Genomic DNA, 23,102 nt, shown 5'->3' on the forward strand with positions numbered 1-23,102 from the left:
AAGGCATCACATCAGAGCACTTAGTGAAATAAACTGGACTAAGAGAAAGCAGTACACTACTTACGCCCTTTGTGATGGTGATTCCTCAGAATGAAGTAAAAAGGACAGGCAAGAAAGAACAAGAGTACAGGCTGAATTGGACTTGGCACAACACAGAAGAGGCAAACCCATCACATTCCAATTACCAATCTAGAAATAGTGAACTTAAGAAACTGACCCAGCCAGGAAATATCCCATGGTTGATGGTTGAAAACATTAGTGCATGGAGGATAAACATTATAAACAAGGAGTCATTTTCCATCTCATTATTTTAATCATTTTGTCAAAAAATCTGAAATGTGTACATAAATACTTGATTTGTTAAAATAATGTGTAGCATAGAAATCCCTGAGACACATTCAAAAATGACTTGACATGTATTCAGTACAAGGATTCACCAAACTACCAAGGGCTGGGCTCTTTTCCCTGATATCTGAGGCATATAATGCTTTAAAAAATATATAGTATACTATATATGTAATTTACATCTTTAAAGCTAAATCAGATTCTCTGATTCCTGGTTTTCTGCCAGTTTACTTGTCAGTTCCAGACTGTAAGGAAGCCACATTGGAAAGCAGATTAGCACTTTCAACCCTAGGGTGCCAGTTAGTAGAATGATAGCAAGTGGAACTAGGAGGTCCCAAGAGATGATTTTGTCTAATCAGCTCATTTTGCAGTTCATGTGACAGAGGCTCAATGGGGTTGTGATTTGTACAACATGGCTGGTTCTGCTACTGCTACTGTAATCATATACAAGTCCTTCAGTGAGCCTGGACCTTGGCTCCTTCCTTGGGAAAATGGACTGATGGTAATCACAGCGAATATTTTCCAGGTGCTTCCTACAAGCCAGGCACTATCCTAAGTACTTTAAATGTCTAATCTGTTGTCTCAACACCTACATAAATTATATACGCAAAGCTTAAAGTAGTTACTCTCTGGAAAACTATTTGCCAATCCCAAGTATAGTTCCTTGAAAATTTAGAACATCTTATAATTATATAGCACTTTACAATATACAAAGCACCTTGGCATATATCATCACATTTAATCCTTGTTTTGTAGGGAGATGAGCAATCATGCATTATAAAGAGAAAGTTAAAACCCAAGAGTTTAAGTAACTTGCTTCATCAAGGCCACAGGGGCAGAAAATGGTAGAGTCACATACCCAGGTTCTGATTCCAAACTGCAAGCTCTTTACATGAAACCACCCTGTCTCCCCTAAATTACTGGTAGGGAAAGACGTGGAAACTGGAAAGAACCTGTGAATACTGAAAGAAAGTCAGATTTTCTTCTGATACAAATGTCATTCCAGATGCATTTATGTAATTAAAGTCATCAAGTATTAAAAATACTAAATTTGTAATAAATTTAAGGGAAAAGCCTTAAGGGAGGACATGACAATCATAGGAAAAGCATTTTGAAATACATACAGTGAATTGATATGCATTTTTCTTAAGGTATGTTAGAGCTGAACCTACTCAGTTTAGTATATGTAAAATAAAATGAGCAATTGCCACATTTATCTTGCTCTCTGATGAGATTAGTGTTGAAAAATTGTTCCATATTAACAACTTGTATGTGAATAAAAATGCAATGGCTGGGCACAGTGGCTCATACCTGTAATCCTAGCACTTAAGGAGGCTGAGGTGGGTGGATCACGAGGTCAGGAGTTCAGGACAAGCCTGCCCAAAATGGTGAAACCCCATCTGTACTAAAAATACAAAAAATTGGCCGGGTGTGGTGGCAAATGCCTGTAGTCCCAGCTGCTCAGGAGGCTGAGGCATGAGAATCGTCTGAACCCAATACGCAAAAGTTGCAGTAAGCCAAGATCACAACACTGCATTCCAACAGGGAGAAGAGTGCAAGACTCCATCTCAAAAACAAACAAAAAAATGCATTTATACTTTCCTCATGCTAAATATTCTATAAAAACATGGTTAGTTTTAAATGGACTTAATACTAAAAAATTGGTAAAATAATAGACACTAATTTAACGAGAGAGCTTTACCAAAACAAAACAAAAAAATTCTTTTCAAAGAAAGCCTAAGTGCTTCTTCTAGTTTGCAAGTTCAAGCTTAATCTAAATGGTAATCATGATTCTTGAAATATGGCTTAGCTATAGGGACTCGTTTGAAATATACGATATGAGGCACCATCCTTTTTATTTCAGATTCATTCTACAAAATACCTTGAGATTTCATTTTAGACCTATAAATAGAAATGAGGACATCTTGAAATCACTGCAAGCAAAGAAGGAAGATAGAAAATCAATGATTGGGTATCTGCAATTTTGGGTACCTTCATTTACTTGCTGAAATGCTCAGAATGAGCTTGTGAAGTATTTTCCTCAGTGATTTTAGAGATGAGGAAGCTGAGGCTCAGGGCTACGACTAATTTACCTAATGTCACATAGCTGGAATTCAAATCTAAACTACGTTACCTTCAATACCTGAACTCTTTCCCACTGCCCCATATAGAATCCCAGCAACACCAAAATCACTGACTGTTACCTCATAAAAACTCATGTTAAGAATAGAACTTTTATCTTTATTGAGTGGCTGGCACTTGTAATTGTAATTCCGCCCACTATAATACTTTAATGAGGACATTTTATCCACAGCTTTTCATTTCTCCTTTCAAGAAAGAGAACTGAAGCACCTAGATTTAAGTGAGGTTTTCAAGTATGTCTGCAAAAAAATGTAGAGGTAAAACTTGCTTTATGATTTAGATAATTGCACTAATCAAATACAAACGACTATTTACAGCAGAACTCTGTATAAAACTTAGTTAATCTTGACTCTACCCACAGTAATTAGTCACTGAATGTCCTTATTCTAATAAGTGGAGGAGAAAACTCACAATATTCCAAGCTTTAAGTCAACTAGCTTTCTAATAATGATTTATGGCATCATTAAGACTGTCACAGTAATCAATCAGGTCCTGCCAATTGTTTTATCAGTCACTATTTACTTTTTGGAAGTGACAGATTGTAAGAGCCCTAAAAAGGAGGACCTTGTCTTGCATAATTCTCTATCTTCCCTAGGGCTCCAAGATCAGTATTTGGCACAGAATAGGCACATAGTGGCACGTGCTGAATATGCTGCTCACTCAGTAACTTGTCAAGTCAATGCATGTAGGTTCAAGTCTGGTTCCATAGCACAGTCTCAAGGGCACTGGAAATGTGAGGATATGCTATATTACTACATTGACTACAAGGGGAACCTGCTGGCATCAGGGAGAAGTGCAGATTTAGCCTTCAACAAGAGACAGAGTAAGTTAATAGTAGGCACTGATGTAGTTCCTAGGATCTAAACATTTAAGAACTGACAGAGATAAACAAAAACTGCCACTTACAGACATCATGAAACTTTTTTTCCTTTTACATGATTCCATAATGTAGTGTAGTACCTTTCACTGTTCTGCAGAGGGTAATACCAGCAGCCCTGCAGGACTGGCATTCCAGTTTAAATTTCAGGTCCAGAAAAGACATGAAATAAATAATTTTGTGGAAATGACACTGTGGCTTCCTTTTCTTCTGTCTGTAAACAAACGCTGGTTATCTGGGAGGAGGGAAGAGGGTTGCTCCTGCTTTATTTTCACCTCTGTGATTTTACTATACTTTTAAAAAAAATCCAGGGTATAGAAAAACATAAAGACAGAATAAATAAATTAGGAAATGGTTATTCACATTGTAAAGGGATGATTCTCCATAGGGTATTAAATACTGAACTCCCCTAAGTCAATGAATTTGGGACTTGATTTAAATGCAGCTTTTCAGGAATACATTTCTTAGGTAAAGTGAGGTACACCCATGTATTCATCTTAATTTTCCTCCAAGGACAATCCAGCATTTTGCTTCCATTCACAGGACAGGGGAACAGATAGTACTTGTTAATCAAGTCAGAGGCCCCTCTTGGACTACTCTCCTTACCTTTCTCAGGAGTCAAGGTTGTGAGGAATCTAAACAACCCACTGCAGCCACAGTCCTTCCACTCTCCACCAACAAGCCTCCTTCTAAAACCAGAGATTTGCTTCACGGTCCAGAAAAATGTGAGTTGGGAACAGTGTGTATGCGATTTAGAGGCTGCACGGGACACAAATATGGCCTGTGGTAGACGAGGAAATTTAGAGAAACCGCCTCAACGGCTTCTTGCAGCTAAGCAATTTCATTTCTACACTGGTTACAAGGTGAGGAACAGCCCCCTCCTTTACCCCTAAACAATGATGCCCATCAACAACAAAGGGAGCCCAAGTGCTAGCTCTGCAAAAAATATGGAAACTGAGCCCCCATTTCTGTGCTGAGTAATAGGGTAAATCGTGTTTTTCCCATAGAGCAAAAATGGGTGTTTGAGGAACTTAGTCCCATGATTCAGCAGTCAAGACGATGCACATTAGAGGATCAAAAAGCTGACAACTTGGCCTCCCCCGGGTCACTTCCAGGGGAGGGTGGCCTCACCGCTCAAACCAGCTGGCCAAGTTGCGTATGCTTTTGGGTCGGTCCCCAGCCCTCTGCAGAGCCTGGCAGACCCGGCACCAAGGCTCGTCCCAGAAGGAGGTGATGTGGACAGCGTAGCTCCGGCGCCAGTGGAAGTAGCGGAGATAGACTGCAGGGTTGCGGTCGAGGAAAAGCAAGTAAGTGGCCAGGGAGGAGGCACTTGGGAAGTCGTCCACGTGGATGAAGGCGCCGCGGGGCATGAAGCGCTCATAGTTGGCACGGTCTGGGCCCAGCACCACTGGCACCGCCCCGGCGAGCAACGCGTTGCGCCAGAGCTTCTCAGTGATATAATCCAGGTGCTGCGAGTTCTCGAAAGCCAGGTAGAACTTGTAGCGGGCCACTGTGTGCAGGAGCCCGCTTTCGGGCACCGGCTGCCCGGGCCCGCCTCGCCCGAACACGTCCACGGCCACGTGCTGGCTCAGCTGGTGGTAGTAGCGGACCCGGGCCTGGCGCTCGTCCCAGTGGCTCACCACCCAGGCCACCAGCCCCTGTTTCCGGGACAGTGGCGGGGCCAGGCCCGACGGCTGTTCGCCAGGGTGGCTTCTGGGGTAGAGGTAGCCATAAGGCACGAAGACGTCCGAGTCCACCCGGTAGGAGAGCGTCCAGTTGAAGAGGTTACTTGCCAGGCTTCGCAGCCCCGGGGAGTGCGACGGCGACTCGAAGTTCATCCAAACCCAGCGCTGCCCCGGGGGCCTGGGACCCAAGGTCACCAGGGCTTCAGTCACCGCCGCCGCTGCCGCTGCCTCCTCGTAGTCTAACACGCGCAGCTCCAGCTCCTCCGCAGTGCGCGCCTGGACGCCCCAGGGCGGGGGCCAGTCGGGGGGTCCCTTCACGAGGTCGCGGTGGTGGAAAAGCACTGCCTGAGCTTCTCCATAGGTGGCGCGGTCGGTGAGCGGGCGGCAGCCGCTAATGTTGAAGCGCAGCCGGCAGTCTGGGGGCGGCCTCGCAGCGCCGCCGCGCCTCCCGAAGGGCTCCCACCACAGCAGCACGCCCACCGGCCGCGGCGGGGTCGCCGGCTGCTGGGTCGGCGGCGGCGGGGTCGGTGACGCCCAGCGCAACGGCGGCAGCTGACCCCAGCAGGCGTAGGTGATCAGCGCGGTACACGTCAAGCCGGCGGCCGCCAGCACCCATATGGTCCACGGCAGCCCCCGTCCTCGGCGCCACCCGCGCCGCCCGCCCGCCGCTGCCGCAGCCGCCAGCGAGCCCGACGGCACCCCCATGGCGCGAACAGGCAGAGTTGCCTCGGCTCGCCACGCGTCCGCAGGCGTGGAGGAGCCGCACCGGCTCTCATGCTGCCGCTGCGGCTCCAGCCGTCTCTGCCGCTCGCCGCTGGCCCGGGAGCGGGAGGGGGCGGTCCGGGAATCCGAAGGCCGCGGGCCCAGCCCGGCTCCTCCCGAGTGCTGGGCGGGGCCCGCTGCCAGGGCAAGGTGAGCTGGCCAGGAAGCCCAGCCGGGCGCCCCCCATCCCTTCCCTCCACGGCGCCCGGGGCCCGGCCGGCCAGACCAGGCCCCGGGAGCCTCCTGTGGCGCCTCTGCCCACTCCTCCCATCCCGCGCCGGAGGGCTCCCGGGCCGCACCCCACAGGCGCCTCATCCGCTACTCTGATTCTGTCTCAGCTGAAACAGTCTCCCTCTGGGCACGCCCACCGCCCGGAACTCGCTCACGGTGGCCCGAACCCTCGCTTCCAGAGGGAAGCCCCGGTTCATCCCTGGGAAGGTGCAGGGGCCCCGAGACCTTCCAAAGCCGCTGCAGCGCAGGAGCAGGCGCTGGAACAGACGGAAGGCCGAACGGGCGCCGCTGGACGGAGGATCCGCGTCTGCTTCCTGCGGCTAGGCCCAGCCACCAGCCAGCGACGCCGCCGGAGGGAGGGATTGAGGGAGGGAGGGAGTCCAGAGGCCGCGGGAAAGTGCGAGCAGAGGCGCAGCCACAGCGTCCGTGGTCAGGACCTCGTGGCCGGTCGAGACGGGCGGGATGTGGAGGCAGCCCCCAGAGGCGCGGCCTTCACAGACTGTGCATTTAGTGAAACTTAAGTTTTCAATGTGAGTGTTTTTAAAGAACATTCCCTTTGCCTGCCAGCCCAGTAAAGGATAGAGAACAAAACATTTTCTTAGCAATCAAAACAAGTTCCTTCCTTTCGTCCCCTACCCAATAGGTCTGACTTTCCGGCTCATAGTAGTATTCCTTGTTCCAGGTCGCTCAGGACTCATAAACCAAAGATGAAGATGTGCCCCCCGAGGCTCTTGGCATCAAGGAATTTATTGCTTATTCAGTGAGACGAATGAATGAATGAACATCACTGTTGATTTTACCTATCACTTAAGAAACAATTTCTGCACTGATGAAAGTTATGCAAAATACTTTGGATTATAAAATGATGATGAAGATAAATACTCTAGCACCCAAGTTAAGGGTATAAAGACATTATCACACTGGCCTCTTCTGCTTTATTAGTGAGTCGACACTGGAGACATCTACGTCCACAGTCACTTGAGAAATTTTTTACCTACGGGTTGAATTTAAATTTCTGGATTTTGGCTTTGGTTTTTGATATTCAACATTTATTCAGGGGATAAATAAATAGATCAGGGCGGGGCTGCTGACCTAAGGAGAGGAGGTAGTTTTGAGAGAATTTATAGATCACAGCTGTTCAACAGTGGAGTCCCAGCCTAGTGTGTTAAAAGTTACAGGATATTAGGGGAGAAATAATATTGCTGGGAATGGGGCAATCCTGCCAGGTGTTTTTAATTTTATGCCTATGGAAAACAAACTTGGATTAGCCATATGAATTTATTGCTAAGAATGTTTTCATTAAAAATCAAGTATAGAGTGTAAAACCTTCTATAAAAGTGGTTTCAGGTGGTGCTGTCTGCAGGGCCGCAGCCTGTTTGGAGGGTGGATGGAGGGTGTTAGGTGTTCTGGCTAGGCCCATCAACCTAGTGACATTTCCTCCTACACACTAAAATCTTTCATAATGTTTCTAGGTTTTTGTTGGTGGTGGTGGTGGTGGTTGGTTTGTTTGAAAAGCAGAAATCAGAAATCAAATATTTTATTTGAAATTGGACATTCCAGTGACTTTTCCACTCTTATTTTTAACTGCAAAAGCTATAAATGCACAAATAATTGGTTTCAGTCAAATAAAGGAAAAAGTTATTGGCTTCTCTTTTTATGCAATTCAGAAATCCAGCCGTTTATTCACATTCTTCTCCCACTTAGGTTAAATAAGACATCACAGATAGAGCCTACCATTGTGCCCAGAACATGGCTGGTAGGCATTTGGGAAATGTTTTCCTGCTTGATTGCCTCCTTCCCCTACTCCCGATTTTCTTTTAAGCCTCCAAATGTTCTATATAAGCCATCTTTTTACCTGAAGAATGCCCGAGCTGTGGTGCACATCAGTTTTCTTTGTGCTCACTTACCTTGTTAGGGTTGAGACCACAAAGTGCCCTACTAAGCCTTAGTTGGTATGAGAGGAGGGGATACTAGGCAGTAAGGTGTGGCTGGATCAATGAAAACCAGTCATCACTTTGCAAACTGCTGAGTGAAAGTCATATGTGGTTATTGTGCATCTCATACATGTACAAACATTCACAGGGAACTGGATTGTTCTTATTTTAAAAGAACCACTGGTGGGGTAGAGGGGAGGGAAAGCGAGGAAAGGAATTATGGGAAAGTAATAAATTTACTCACTCATTTAACAAATTGGGAAACAAATGGAAAACACCTTTTCTATCTTCAAAAATCCACGAGAGAAACAGATAGTGGGAAGGGAATGGATCATGGAAGACTTTGAGGAGGTGGCTCCTGGAATAATTAGGAATCATTACAATGCAGAGGAAGAGGGCTATGTTAGTCCCCACGGAGGGAGCAGCACTGCAGAGGCCAGGCAGGGAAGACTGAGGCAGTAGGCAAGGAATTACTAGGGTATAGTTTGGCGAAGGAGATGGGGTTTTATCCTGCAGGCTGTCGGGAATGTGCTTGGAAGGCTTTAACATAGGAAGGAAGCAATATTATGAGATTTTACTTTTTAAATGAATTCTTATTTTTATTATGTATCAGGAGGGTGAGTATGTGGATGGTGACTTGAGGAGGGCTACAGAATGCTGGCTCTGTTGGTTAATGTAGGCTCTGGTTAATGAGTATGTGTTGGTTAAGGAAATTTATCAAACTTTATGCTTACATATGTATTTTTATGGGTGGATATTATGCTTTAGAAAAAAAGTTTCTAAGAAAAAAAATTCATTAGTAAAGAGTGAGTTGGGTAAAAACAGGGTAAGAGTAGGGGTGTGGTATTCCCTTGGAAAGTTATTGCTGTAATTCAGATGCGAAATAAAAAGGGCCTGAACTGAGACAGTAGCTGTGAGGATGAGGAAGAAAATTCAAGGAGGATAGATTCAGAGAGATTTAGGAGGCTGGTTCCTTTCTTTAGGAAGCCTTTCTGGATACCCACAAACATACATCCAAGGTAGTTTACATGGCTCTCCTGTGCTGTCTCATACATGTACCATTCAGAACATCACAGGGCATTCAGAGATCATGACTGTTTCATTCATAACTCCATCCTGAGCACCCACAACAAAACCAGGCATTTGGTAGTGTTCATCATCTCATTGAATATTTTTTGAATGAATAAATGCTCTTAATGTATTACTAAAATTAACTGTTGATATCTCTTTCCCCACTACAAAATGGGAAGGCATCTGGCGATTCTGGCTATGTGAATGGCTTGCTATGACGTTGAGATGACCTTTAAGCTTTCGGTGGAAAATATTGTGAACGTATTAATCAAAGTTCTGGGGACAGGCATCAGAAATGTATCAAATTAGGCTGTTCTCATTGGCCAAACCTGCAACATGTGCTCATTCTTGAAGCAATCACTGTAGTCAGGGAATGTGTACTCTCTTTAGACTGTCCTCTGGAGCTAGAATCAATCCCATCTTAATAACAGATGTGGAATAATCTGTTATTCTTGAATAACAGTGCAGGGACATAAGTTACCCAAAAGAAAAAATGAGGAGGTGGTACCTGAAAAAGAGGGAAAGGATGCTGGTTGGGCAAAAACATGTCTGCTACCCACGAGGAAGGAGATATTACTATTCTTAAAATGAAGAGGTTGGACTAAATGAACTCTAAATCATCTTAGATTTGGGACATGGAAGAACGTTCTATGATTCTTTTACATTTGGTGACAATAAGTGATTCTTTGTGCATTTAAAGTCCTCTCTGTTTCCACAGAATATTGCACATAAAGAACTGGCTTTCAGTTGCAAGCGTGAAGACACGATCAGGCATGGAGAAAGTTCTATGGGCCCTGAGGTTGCAAAAGTAGTGTAGCAGAAAGCTCCATAGTTCAAGACTCAATTTATGACACCGAACAAGCAATCAACTCACAACATGCCAAAAGTAACTTATTCAGTTCCAAAATTTTATATTGGACAGGATTCTTTGGGAGCAAGAAACAGGCCAACTGTGGTTCCTTAAATTGAAACTCATTCCTTATTCTTTCTCAGGGAAATAGTTCATTTGATAATAAGACTATCATAGTTCATTTTAAAGCCTCGCGTGTTTCTCATGGAAGAGAGATTTGATGTTTCCTGTGGAAGCCCCAGAATAGGTTCTGACTGCCTAGCTTTCCAGGTGGAGCCAAGCTCTGTCAGCATAAACTCCCTGTGATTCAGGCTACCCTCAAGTGGGTTGTTACCCTTGGTTGGATCTGAGATTTCTGTTACTGAACATTGACTTGCTAACTATGTTTTAAATGTTTTTCCTTGAAGAGAGAAAAAGGCAGTTGAGTACTTTATTATGAACTTACCAGGAAATGATGAGGGTATCAGTGAGCAGGTGTTGGAATGGCTGATCTGTGTGCAAATAGGTGGAGACAGTTGACTTTGTCAGGAACAATTTTTTAACCATGTGTACTTGGACAGATAAGTATGGAATGGACTGTTGGTTAAAAATCAAAAATTGTGTACAATCAATGACATCCACAGTTTATTGTTCATTAGCCTGCTAAATCATTTATAGAAAAATAAAACTGCTGGATGCGGTGGTTCATGCCTGTAATCCCAGCAGTTTGGGAGGCTGAGGCGGGCAAATCACATAAGGTCAGGAGTTTGAGACCAGCCTGGCCAACATGGTGAAAACCTGTTTTCTAAAAATACAAAGAAAAATATCCAGTATACCTTAAACAATCTCTAGGTTACTTATATTACCTAATAAAATGTAAATGCTATGTAAATGGTTGTTATACTCTATTGTTTAAGGAGTAATGACCAAAAAAAAACAGGTCTGTACATATTCAGTAGAGACAGAACCATTCTTTTTTTTTCCCTGAGTATTTTCAATCCAAGTTTAGTTGACCTTGATAATCTAAGGATATGAAACACACAGCTATAGAGGCTAACTGTATTTTCATGATATATATTTCAAGGGTTTACCTCTACATTCTTGTTGTCAAACTACCTTTTCCTAAAATAGAGTTTATTTTGAGTCACACCGAAAAAATTATAGAATACAAGGCTTACACAAAATAAAATTATTTTGACATTGAGAAAAATATGTTAATGTGACAGTGCAATGCCTGACACATGCCTGACACATATTTAATACATATTTATTAAATGAATGAATGAATGAATGCACTATTAATTTTACATTGCTTGAGGCACTAGTGAAACAGTTTAATTTCTGCACTTACAAAGATTTATACAGAAGAATTTGGGCTATAAAATAATGATTGAGGTAAATATTATGGTACCCAAATATAGGGTAAAAATGATAAGTATCACATTGGCCTCCCCAGATCTAATCCAGATTTACAAACACTGTTCCTTGCCACCATCCCAAGTCTACTTGAATCCTCAAATGAGTTAGCTCAAATCCTGTACAGTTTCAGAAACTCAAATATGTGTGGTCTGGGCTTACTGTGATACCTGCTCACAGCACTTCTACGTGGCTGCACCCTAATTCAAGATAGCTGGAGCCTAACTCAGAGAGGCAGACCAACTCTCTCCAGATAGAGGAAGGGATCTTGCCTACCCTCTTCCTCCCCTTTTCTGGACTCATTTCTTACATAGACCTAGGACATGCTTCACAGAAGAAGACAGAGAAATGATGCATTTTCCCTACAGGTCAAGTCATTCTTCTTTGACCACACCAACAGCCAATCAGCACAGAACAGTGGTTCTAACTGGGCTCTGTCGAATTCCTTTCTGTGATTCTTCCTCTACAAGGGCCTGGGGCACTTGTAATATTAAGAAATACTTGTTGGATTGAAGTAGACAAAATCAGGGACACATAGTAGATTTTTGACAAGTATAGAAAATGGAAGGTTAAATGCATGTTGCTTATGTTACAAGGAAAAAAAAACATTTTTGAAGTCAAACAGTCAATTTTGTAGTTCCAGATCAAGATTTCTGTGGCCAAATAAACCACAGCCCAGAAGTCTTACACAGTGTTTAAGGGTGAAATCACATTAACAATGCTGGCTGTATTATTTTTAACCACTCCAAAGAAAATGTTTGGTCTGTATTTAATCTTAGTAATGTTTAGTGCAAGTCAACAAACTTTTGGTCTTGGGCTGGGGGAGGGGGGGAGAGAGAGAAAACAAAGACAGAGACAGAGACAGAGAGAGACAGAGAGACATAACAGCATTGCAGGAATAACTGTTCTGGTAGCACCATTGGGCACTGCATGAAAAGATAGCCTCTTTCTTGAGTGAGATCACTGTTCAAACACTTAATTTCCTGGATCATCAGGGAAATAGTGGCAACTCTTAAATGAAAAATGTAGCTGCATTCTGACCACCCATTCACTGAGCCCACTCTTCATCATTTCCACCACTGAATAGCTATTTAGCTTCCTTGGCTCCTTTGAGGCCCTCCCATTTCCCAGTTCACAGTTTGAGAAATATTGATGAAGATTGCTAGTAGAGATTTTGATATGATGACCCTAGTATTTGCTGAGTTACTTAAAAAGATAAAATACTTTCGGTTTTATTTACTTTTATATAATATGGCATGACTCTTTTATCATTAGCAGGCTTAGGGTGCCATTTTCAAAGTGTTTCCAAGAAATGAACTGAGAGTTGTACTATATTGATGTTTGTAGGAGTACATTAGGGCAACATCTTATTTGGGCTTACAAATCTGCAAAAGCTTTAACTTCATTCAGTAATATTTACTGAATGCCAATTATGTGCCAGGCATATGAGATGTAACTGATCTGCCCTTGTGGGACATGGTAGCTATCATGCTCAACCCACCAGTTTTAATTATAGCCTCAAAGCAATTCCACACCTGAATCAAAAGCTTGATGTCTGAAGTTGTGAATGTGTTAGACTTTCAGTAACCCTGACCAGTTGCCTTTTGAAACCATATTTCCTTGATTGCCTTATCAATTCATCCTTTATGACTTCTGTATTGATCAAGTGTTATTGTCAGAGTAAAAAATTAGACACTCGTCTTTGCAACTTTCTCATTCCCATTTACCATTTGTTCAGCAAGGCCTTTCAGAATGTCAACAACAACAAAAAAAAGTCAAGTTAAAGGGAAGCAAGTTTCCTTTAGGGGAGAGAGGTAGACATGAGTGGCTCCACCCAATACTTTCCACTCTCTCTCCTTTAGGTATGGTGACGTGATACTGAATTATAAATTAGAAGGAAGTTATTTAGCCCACAAACATGTGCTCCAAGCAAGAACTGTAATTAAACCAGATAAAAATAAAGGCAGCTGTATTAATTAGGATTTTTTTTGTTACCAACAGCATATACAGAGAAAACCACCCGTCACAAGCCATGCTCTCTACACACAATGTTCAGCAGATTTCTACTTATTCACCTTGCACAACTGAAACTTTGTACTCATTGACTAGCAACTCCCCCATTCTCCCCAGCAGTCCCCTTCCCCAGCCCCTGGCAACTACTCTCTGCTTCCATGTATTTGACTGCTGTAGATTCCACATATAAGTGGAATCATGCAATATTTGTCCTTCTGGAACTGACTTATTATACTGAGCATAATGTCCTCCAGGTTCATCCATGTTAACCTCCAATCCGTGTGTTTGTGTGTGTGCTTTGATAGGAGCTGAAACATTCTGTATACTAAAGAGGTGTGGTTCTTAAAATGGACCATGTTGACTACAAAGGTGATCACCCTATTTTCATCCAAAGTCCTACTGATTTCTTCCTTCCAGAGTGTAAACTTGCAGATTTCTGTCAGGATTAGGGAGACAGTAATCCAGTCTATGAACACATAAGGGGTTTCCTATTCATTGTATGGGAGGAGTTAGGAATACTCCTTAAAATACCAAGTGTAGAAAAATTGGATATAGAATGAATGCTCATCAATAAGGCTGAGGTTGAGTAAATTTTGGTACAGCCATATAATGATATATAACCTATAAAATAGTAATTTAGACAAATATATAACATAGGAAAATGATCATAATGTATGGCTAAGTGAAAAAATGTGGTTTGCAAAATGTATATAATATGATAGTACTTTTATTAAAACAAAACCAAAAGTCTCTTCATTTGATAATTTCTATCTCTATAACTGTTTCAATTGTAAGATAAAGGCTGTGTTAATAAGATAAACCATGGGATAGAGCTCTTTAAAAATATGATTAAAAAATTGTCTTTAAAAAAATATGTCCCAACAGATGGAGCTGTAAGAAAATAGTTTCCCAATCATTTTTATTTTTTATTTTCTACCTTTAATATGTGTACTTCAAAGATGCTTTTGCCATTACTATTTGGCCTAATTAATTAGAAAACTGTGGCCAGGCATGGTGGCTCAGACCCATAATCCCAGCACTTCGGGAGGCCAAGGCAGGTGGAGCCTGAGCAACATGGGAAAACCCTGTCTCTATTAAAAATATAAAAATTCGCTTTATGGTGGTGCATGCCTGTAATCCCAACTACTTGAGGGATTACAGTACTACTGAGGCAGGAGGATCACTTGAGACCAAGAAGTTGAGGCTGCAGTGAGCCATGATTCCTCCAGCCAAGGCAACAGAGTAAGAGAAAAAAAAAGCAGGCTGTAAGCCCTTATGACACCAAGTTATCCAGTACTGGTAGTGACTATTTCTGGCACGAACTGAGGAAACTCTGAGGAAACAGAAACTGAGGACCCTAAAACAGAAAGAGAAACTGGGACAGAAATAGAAACTAAGAGCCCTGAAACTCAAGGACTCTGGAGCCAGGAGGCAAATAAAATGAAAAGGCAAAGTAACCAAGTTTCAAACAGATTTGGAAAAACAGCATTTTTGTTTTATTTCAGATCACAATAGAAGTGTTTCTAGAGTATTACACCATTAAGTATGGAAATGACTGTTGGCTTAAGATTGCTGTATATTTTTAGAATTTTAAAGAAACCTTCTTATAATCCTGCTTTATTAAGAAAAATACTGAGTTAAAAAGCAAAACAAAACAGTTGCATCATATTATATAGTTACTTTAGAAATCATCTCCTACTTTGGGCATTTTAGGTGGTTTTATTTATTCACTATTATAAATAATGCCTGTGGGGGGAGGACTCAAGATGGCGCTGTGAGAACAACCCAGGATTGGAGCTCTCGTTGAATCCGCAAACAGGTGAGTCGGAGCTGCATTTCCAGACTGATCTTTGTTGCCCACAGAACGGGGAAACTCCCAAGTATAAAAAAGACACGGGACACCAGGCAGTAGGTCTGCCGGGCGAGCCGGAAGCCGGGGCGGCGGCAGCCAGCCCTACCCAGCAATCCCCACAGGGCACGCTTGTCCGGGTGCCCCGTTGAACCGGCAACCTGAGACTTGAGAGGGCTGGACTTGAGACTGAACGAGACTTGGACAGTAGGCCAGCCCAGGGGATTGCAGGGACAGATCGTTTGGGATACCCAGTGGGATGAGCAAAACCGCGATTTCAAACTATCCCGAGCAGATGGTCCGAGACGCTCTGAGGGGGAGGGGCGTCCACCACTACCGAGGCAACCCGCCTCAACTGAGATACACACCCACTGCTGACGCAGCCAGCGGTTGCCGAGGCAACCCGTCCCTACAGAGATACACGCCCACTGCTGATGCAGCCTGCCATTGCCGGGGCAACACGCTACAATGAAGAGACTCCACCGCAGGGCATGGCGGAGACCACAGCAGAGCCTGCAGGAACAGGGAGAATAACACAACAGCAGGGCGGAGCCTCGGCAGCCAAACAGTGGCTAGTCTGCCTTCTAGCTGGGCAGGACACCTCAACGGACATCGAAAAATAAAGCCTGAACCCCACAACACAGAGCATTTGAGAAAAAAAGGCTTTTTTTAATGAGCTCTGTTGCAGCAGAATCAAACATAGCAGCCTAACAGCCCTGAATGAACAACAGAGCTCACAGCTCAGCAACTGAGATGAAAAAAAGTACAGACTGTCTCGTCAAGCAGCTCCCTGACCCCTCTATATCCAAAAGACTGACATTTGGCAGGCATCATCCTGGGACAAAGATAGCAGAAAAAGAAACGGGTAGCATCCCTCACGGTGCCACAGCTGCTAGAGGTGCACCCCAGACAAGCAGGGCGTGGAGTGGACCTCAGCAGTCGTACAGCGAAGGGGCTAGACTGGTAGTAGGAAAACCAAGTAACAGAAATACTTCATCATCAACAATCTGGGTGTCCACTCAGAGACCCAATCGAAAAGTCAGCAACTAAGCAGATGACAAGCGGATAAACCCACAAAGATGGGAAGAAACCAGCGAAAAAAGGAGGAAAACACCCGAAACCAGAACACCTCGCCTCCTAGAAAGGACCAAAACTCCTCACCAGCAAGGGAGCAAAGCTGGACGGAGAATGACTGTGACAAAATGACGGAATTAGACTTCAGAAGGTGGATAATGAGAAAATTTTGTGAGCTAAAAGAACATGTATTAAATCAATGCAAAGAAACTAAGAAACTTGAGAAAAGATATGAGGAAATGATAACAAGAATGGATAACTTAGAGAGGAATATGAATGAATTAAAGGAGCTGAAAAACACAATACAAGAACTTCGCAAAGCATGCACAAGTTTCAATAGCCGAACTGACCAAGCAGAAGATAGAATATCTGAAGTCGAAGACCAACTCAATGAAATTAAATGAGAAACCAAGATTAAAGAAAAAAGCGCAAAAAGGAATGAACAAAGTCTCCAAGAAATGTGGGACTATGTGAAAAGACCTAACCTACGTTTGATAGGTGTGCCAGAAGGGGACGAAGAGAATGAATCCAAGCTGGAAAATACTCTTCAGGACATCATCCAGGAAAACTTCCCCCACCTAGCAAGACAGGCCAACACTCAAATGCAGGAAATACAGAGAACACCACAAAGATATTCAGCAAGAAGAGCAACCCCAAGGCACATAATCGTCAGATTCAACAAGGTTGAAATAAAGGAGAAAATACTAAGGGCAGCCAGAGAGAAAGGTCGAGTTACCCACAAATGGAAGCCCATCAGACTCACAGCAGATCTCTCGGCAGAAACACTACAAGCCAGAAGAGAGTGGGGGCCAATATTCAACATTCTTAAAGAAAAGAACTTTCAACCCAGAATTTCATATCCAGCCAAACTGAGCTTCAGAAGTGAAGGAAAAATAAAATCCTTTTCGAACAAGCAAGTACTCAGAGATTTTGTCACCACCAGGCCTGCTTTACAAGAGCTCCTAAAAGAGGCACTACACATAGAAAGGAACAACCAGTACCAGCCATTCCAAAATCACACTAAAAGTTAAAGAGCATCAACATAATGAAGAATCTACAACAACTAACAGGCAAAACAGCCACTTAGCATCAAAATGGCAGTATCAAATTCACACATAACAATATTAACCCTAAATGTAAATGGACTAAATGCACCAATCAAAAGACACAGACTGGCAAATTGGATAAAAATCCAAAACCCATCAGTGTGCTGTATCCAGGAAACCCATCTAACATGCAAGGATACACAAAGGCTCAAAATAAAGGGATGGAGGAAGATTTACCAAGCAAATGGAGAGCAAAAAAAAGCAGGAGTTGCAATTCTCATCTCTGATAAAATAGACTTTAAAGCAACAAAGATCAAAAGAGACAAAGAAGGCCATTATATAATGGTAAAAAGATCGATAAAACAAGAAGAGCTAACGATCCTAAACATATATGGACCCAATGCAGGAGCACCCAGATACATAAGGCAAGTTCTTAATGACTTACAAAGAGACTTAGACTCCCACACAATAATAGTGTGAGACTCCACTGTCAATATTAGACAGATCAACCAGACAGAAAATCAACAAGGATATCCAGGGCTTGAACTCAAACCTGGAGCAAGCAAACCTGATAGACATTTACAGAACTCTCCACCCCAAATCCACAGAATATACATTCTTCTCAGCACCACATCACACCTACTCAAAAATTGACCACATAATTGGAAGTAAAGCATGGCTCAACAAATGCAAAACAACTGAAATCATAACAAACAGCCTCTCAGACCATAGTGCAATCAAGTTAGAACTCAGAATACAGAAACCAACCCAGAACCGCACAGCTTCATGGAAACTGAACAACTGGCTCTTGAATGTTGACTGGGTAAACAATGAAATGAAGTCAGAAATAAAGAAGTTCTTCGAAACCACTGAGAACGAAGACACAACATGGCAGAACCTCTGGGACACATTTAAAGCAGTCTCTAGAGGAAAGTATATAGCAATAAGTGCCCATATGAGGAGAATGGAGAGATCCAAAATTGACACCCTATCGTCAAAATTGAAAGAGCTAGAGGAGAAAGATCAAAAAAACTCAAAACCAAGCAGAAGACAAGAAATAACTAAGATCAGAGCTGAACAGAAGGAGATTGAGACACCAAAAACCCTTCAAAAAATCAATAAATCCAAGAGCTGGTTTTTTGAAAAGATCAACAAAATAGACAGACCACTAGCTAGATTGATTAAAAAGAAAAGAGAGAACAACCAAATAGATGCAATAAAAAATGATAAAGGGGAAATCACCACAGATTCCACAGAAATTCAAACCATCATCAGAGAATATTACAAACAACTCTATGCACATAAACTAGTAAACCTGGAAGAAATGGATAAATTCCTGGACTCCTGTGTCCTCCCAAGCCTAAACCAGGAGGAAGCTGAAACTATGAATAGACCAATAACAAGGTCAGAAGTCGAGGCAGCAATTAAGAGCCTACCACACAAAAAAAGCCCAGGTCCAGACGGGTTCACAGCCGAATTCTACCAGACACACAAAGAGGAGCTGGTACCATTCCTTCTAAAACTATTTCAAACAATCCAAAAAGAGGGAATCCTTCCCAAATCATTTTATGAGACCAACATCATCCTGATACCAAAACCCGGCAGAGACCCAACGAGAAAAGAAAACTTCAGGCCAATATCCATGATGAACATAGATGCAAAAATCTTCAATAAAATATTGGCAAGCCGAATGCAACAGCAAATCAAAAAATTTATTCACCATGATCAAGTAGGATTCATCCCGGGGATGCAAGGCTGGTTCAACATATGCAAGTCTATAAACGTAATTCACCACATAAACAGAACCAAAAAGAAAAACCACATGATTATCTCAATTGACGCAGAGAAGGCATTTGACAAAATTCAGTAGCCCTTTATGCTAAAAACCCTCAATAAACTCGGTATCAATGGAACGTATCTCAAAATAATAAAAGCTATTTATGACAAACCAACAGCCAATATTATACTGAATGGGCAAAAACTGGAAGCATTCCGTTTGAAATCTGGCACTAGACAAGGATGCCCTCTTTCACCACTCCTATTCAATATAGTTCTGGAAGTTCTAGCCAGAGCAATCAGGCAAGAAAAAGAAATAAAGGGTATTCAGATAGGAAAGGTGGAAGCCAAATTGTCTCTATTTGCAGACGACATGATAGTATACCTAGAAGACCCCATCGCCTCAGCCCAAAAACTCCTGAAACTGATAAGCAACTTCAGCAAAGTGTCAGGATATGAAATCAATGTGCAAAAATCACAAGCATTCGTCTACACCAATAACAGACTTAAAGAAAGCCAAATCAAGAATGAACTGCCATTCACAATTGCTACAAAAAGAATAAAATACCTTGGAATACAACTCACAAGGAATGTAAGGGACCACTTCAAGGAGAACTACAAACCACTGCTCAACGAAATCAGAGAGGACACAAACAGATGGAGAAACATTCCATGTTCATGGTTAGGAAGAATTAATATCGTGAAAATGGCTGTGCTGCCCAAAGTAATTTACAGAATCAACGCTATCCCCATCAAGCTACCATTGACTTTCTTCACAGAACTGGAAAAAACCACCAGGAACTTCATATGGAACCAAAAGAGAGCCCGCATAGCCGAGTCAATTCTAAGCAAAAAGAACACAGCGGGGGGCATCACACTACCGGATTTCAAACTATACTACAAGGCTACAGTAATCAAAACAGCATGGTACTGGTACCAAAACAGAGATATAGACCAACGGAACAAAACAGAGGCACTGGAAGCAACACAACATATCTACCACTATACAATCTTTGATAAACCTGACAAAAACAAGCAAGGGGGAAAGGACTCCCTGTTTAACAAATGGTGTTGGGAAAACTGGCTAGCCATGTGCAGAAAGCAGAAACTGCACCGCTTCCTGACACCTTACACTAAAATTAACTCCAGATGGATTAAAGACTTAAACATAAGACCTGGCACCATAAAAACCCTAGAAGGAAATCTAGGCAAAACTATCCAGGACATAGGAGTAGGCAAGGACTTTATGAACAAAACACCAAAAGCATTGGCAACAAAAACCAAAATAGACAAATAGGACCTAATGAAACTCCACAGCTTCTGCACGGCAAAAGAAACAGTCACTAGAGTGGATCGGCAACCAACAGAATGGGAAAAAATTTTGCAGTTTACCCATCTGACAAAGGGCTGATATCCAGAATTTACAAAGAACTCAAACGGATTTACAGGAAAAAAACAAACAAGCCATTCAAAAGTGGGAAAAGGATATGAACAGACACTTTACGAAAGAAGACATATATGAGGCCAACAATCATATGAAAAAATGCTCATCGTCACTGGTCATCAGAGAGATGCAAATCAAAACCACATTGAGATACCATCTCACGCCAGTTAGAATGGCGATCATTAAAAAATCTGGAGACAACAGATGCTGGAGAGGATGTGGAGAAAAAGGAACACTTATACACTGTTGGTGGGAGTGTAAATTAGTTCAACCATTGTGGAAGACAGTGTGGCGATTCCTCAAGGCTTTAGAAATTGAAATTCCATTTGACCCAGCAATCCCATTACTGGGTATATATCCAAAAGACTATAAATCGTTCTACTATAAGGACACATGTACACTAATGTTCATTGCAGCACTGTTTACAATAGCAAAGACCTGGAATCAACCCAAATGCCCATTGATAATAGACTGGATTGGAAAAATGTGGCACATATACACCATGGAATATTATGCAGCAATCAGAAATGATGAGTTTGTGTCTTTTGTAGGGACATGGATGAATCTGGAGAACATCATCCTCAGCAGACTGACACAAGAACAGAAAATGAAACACCGCATATTCTCACTCATAGGTGGGTGATGAAAAATGAGAACACATGGACACAGAAAGGGGAGTACTAAACACTGGGGTCTATTGGGGGGAAAAGGGGAGGGCCAGTGGGAGGGGGAGGTGGGGAGGGATAGCCTGGGGAGAAATGCCAAATGTGGGTGAAGGGGAGAAGGAAAGAAAAGCACACTGCCATGTGTGTTCCTACGCAACTGTCTTACATGCTCTGCTCATGTACTCCAAAACCTAAAATCCAATAAAAAATTTAAAAAAATAAAAATAATGCCTGTACATGAAGCCAGTTGGGAAAATATGCAATGGGGCAGTGAAGAACAGAATTTAACTACAAAAGGAACCAGGTCCCCAGAGGGGAATAAGAATAAAACTTTAACACGGAAACAGTGCCAGGAGAACAACTTTAAGTAGTATTAGAGGCTGTCAGAAAAGGAAAGACCAATTCAGAGCACCCAGCCCAGGCAACAAATCTGAAAATAAATGGCAAGAAGCTTGTTTATTGGCAGGAATATAGTGGAAGCGAGAAAGGAAATCTCTGAGCATGTTTATAAAGTCGTACTGGGAACTCAAGTAGGAAGAGGACATCATTTCCAATGGATAAACAAAAGTCAATTCTCCCCCACCCATTTCACTTTCTGCGTGACATCCTAACATACATGCAATCAGGTGGGTGGTAAGAATTTTTAGAAGCTTAAAGACTAGATGTCTACAAATAGTAAATACTTTGCCCTAACTCTAGGGAATTTTGAATGTTATATTTCTTGACCAGTTTCAGATGTAATCCCTCAGTTTTAGGCATTGCCCTGCAACATTCTTTGGTAGTAACCAGTGATGAAAAAGTTCCATAAACAAGGTGGTGGCTGGAATTGACTTGCATTTAGGATCTCATCTAGCAAGCAGTAACTAAATGGAAATTTTTATATTAAATCTGGAAAGGTTTGGATCTTGACTCAAGATTATTGACTGTTTCACAGTGTAAATATTTTTAAGTAGGGAAGGGACATACCCAGTCAACAAATCTGTTGACTAAACTTGATTTGTTGCATTAAAAAGAATAATAAATTTGGGAACACGGAACAGAGGAAGTTTTTTGAGCTTAGCCTAGAGAGTAAGGAGAATGAAAAGTGTATTACCAGAATACTAGAAAAAAATAACTTTGTAAGGGGTAGGGGCTGGAATTGTAAGCAAATCACAATAGTTATGTATAAAATGAAAAATTGGGGAAACCCAAATATTCAAAAAATAGAGTAAAAAATGAATAAATTTAGAATGTATAAAGAATTTATGTAATTGTTTAACATGATATTTTAATGAACAGGACATTATATAATTCAGTAGTTGTTTCTGGAAATGAAATTACAGATGAGTTTTTTTTCCTTTATATATCTTCATTTTCCAATTTTTCTATATTGCACATATATAGACAAATATATTGACAAATGATGGAAAAGGAAGAGGGTTTTTTTCTTCTTTTTAACTTGACAGTATTATTTAAATTCCTTTTTTTTTTTTTTTTTTTTTTTTTGGAAATAGAGTCTCTTTCTCCCAGGCTAGAGTACAGTGGTCTGATCTTGGCTTGCTGCAACCTCTGCCTCTAGGTTCCAGTGATTTTCCTGCCTCAGCCTCCCAAGTAGCTGGGATTACAAGTGTGTGCCACCATGCCTGGCTAACTTTTGTATTTTTAGTAGAGACAGGGTTTCACCATATTGGACAGGCTGGTCTTGAACTCCTGACCTCAAGGTGATTGGCCCTCTTGGCATTCCAAAGTGCTTGAATTACAGGTGTGAGCCAGCACACCTGGCCTAAATACTTTTTTTTAACATCTTACCATAAATTTCCTGGTTCCTTACTATTTAGTGAATAAGTTCTAGAGAAATGATTAGCTCTATCAAGGTTAGCATAAAAATGTTTATCTCTGAGTCAAACGGCTTTTTGTCTATGTTATTCATTTACTCACCATTATCTGTATGTGGATTTAGTTCT

At 42.1% G+C, this 23,102-nt stretch overlaps 1 protein-coding gene across 1 annotated transcript; it reads right to left on the reverse strand.

The window, feature by feature from the left end:
* Window positions 1–293: 293 nt before the first annotated feature.
* On the reverse strand, window positions 294–6,381 carry FUT4 (fucosyltransferase 4). The gene has a single exon (XM_009007228.5). The coding sequence runs from the start codon at window positions 6,124–6,126 to the stop codon at window positions 4,492–4,494; it is 1,635 nt and encodes a 544-aa protein (XP_009005476.4). The 5' UTR covers window positions 6,127–6,381; the 3' UTR covers window positions 294–4,491.
* Between the last annotated feature and the right edge of the window lie 16,721 nt (window positions 6,382–23,102).

Source organism: Callithrix jacchus, chromosome 10, assembly GCF_049354715.1.
Source record: "Callithrix jacchus isolate 240 chromosome 10, calJac240_pri, whole genome shotgun sequence".
NCBI classification, from domain to species: Eukaryota; Metazoa; Chordata; class Mammalia; order Primates; family Cebidae; genus Callithrix; species Callithrix jacchus.